Source organism: Rhagoletis zephyria, unplaced genomic scaffold, assembly GCF_001687245.7.
Source record: "Rhagoletis zephyria isolate East Lansing unplaced genomic scaffold, Rhagoletis_zephyria_1.1 Rzeph_scaffold_05568, whole genome shotgun sequence".
In the NCBI taxonomy this organism is placed as follows: domain Eukaryota; kingdom Metazoa; phylum Arthropoda; class Insecta; order Diptera; family Tephritidae; genus Rhagoletis; species Rhagoletis zephyria.
The window spans coordinates 24,369-25,056 of record NW_016162651.1 but is presented as its reverse complement, the minus strand read 5'-3'; the positions used below and the strand labels follow the sequence as shown (position 1 = coordinate 25,056).

At 47.7% G+C, this 688-nt stretch overlaps 1 protein-coding gene across 1 annotated transcript in view; it reads left to right on the top strand.

Moving 5' to 3' along the window:
* The window catches only part of LOC108372236 (uncharacterized), a 2,137-nt gene extending 2,066 nt beyond the window's left edge, over positions 1-71 (top strand). The window contains exon 2 of the mRNA XM_017627884.1: positions 3-71. Within this exon, the coding sequence (XP_017483373.1) occupies positions 3-71 (69 nt within the window). The remainder of the gene's footprint in view (positions 1-2) is intronic.
* Positions 72-688: the final 617 nt, after the last annotated feature.

The window sequence follows — 688 nt, the reverse complement described above, 5'->3', positions numbered from 1 at the left end:
AGACCAAGAAACAAGATGAAGGTGGTCCACTTGGAAAGGCGTGCAGCGTTTGGAACCGCAAGTGTGCCTGATCGGGACGATCAGACTTAGGTGGAGGGCAGTGTGGCGAATACTGCGGCAACACAAAGCGAACAACGAGAAATAGGCAGAATGTTCGAAGAATGACGTAGAATGTTCCACAAAGAGAAACGTCAAGTTGGATGAACACTGCGAACAGCGAGAGAAAGAGAATGAGCGATAAACTTCAGAATGTTCTAGAGTTGCCATAAGTGCCAGCGCAGGTATATAAGGGCGCCGCCACNCAGTGTGGCGAATACTGCAGAATACAGAATGTTGCAGGAATGACGTAGAATGTTCCACAAAGAGAAACCTCAAGTTGGATGAACACTGCGAACAGCGAGAGAAAGAGAATGAGCGATAAACTTCAGAATGTTCTAGAGTTGCCATAAGTGCCAGCGCAGGTATATAAGGGCGCCGCCACNAATACAGAATGTTGCAGGAATGACGTAGAATGTTCCACAAAGAGAAACCTCAAGTTGGATGAACACTGCGAACAGCGAGAGAAAGAGAATGAGCGATGAACCTCAGAACGTTCGAGAGTTGCCATGAGTACGAGCGCAGGTATATAAGAGCCACGACTCAGCGGAGTTGGACAGTTACAAGTCAGCAAGCTACAAGTAAAGCGAGC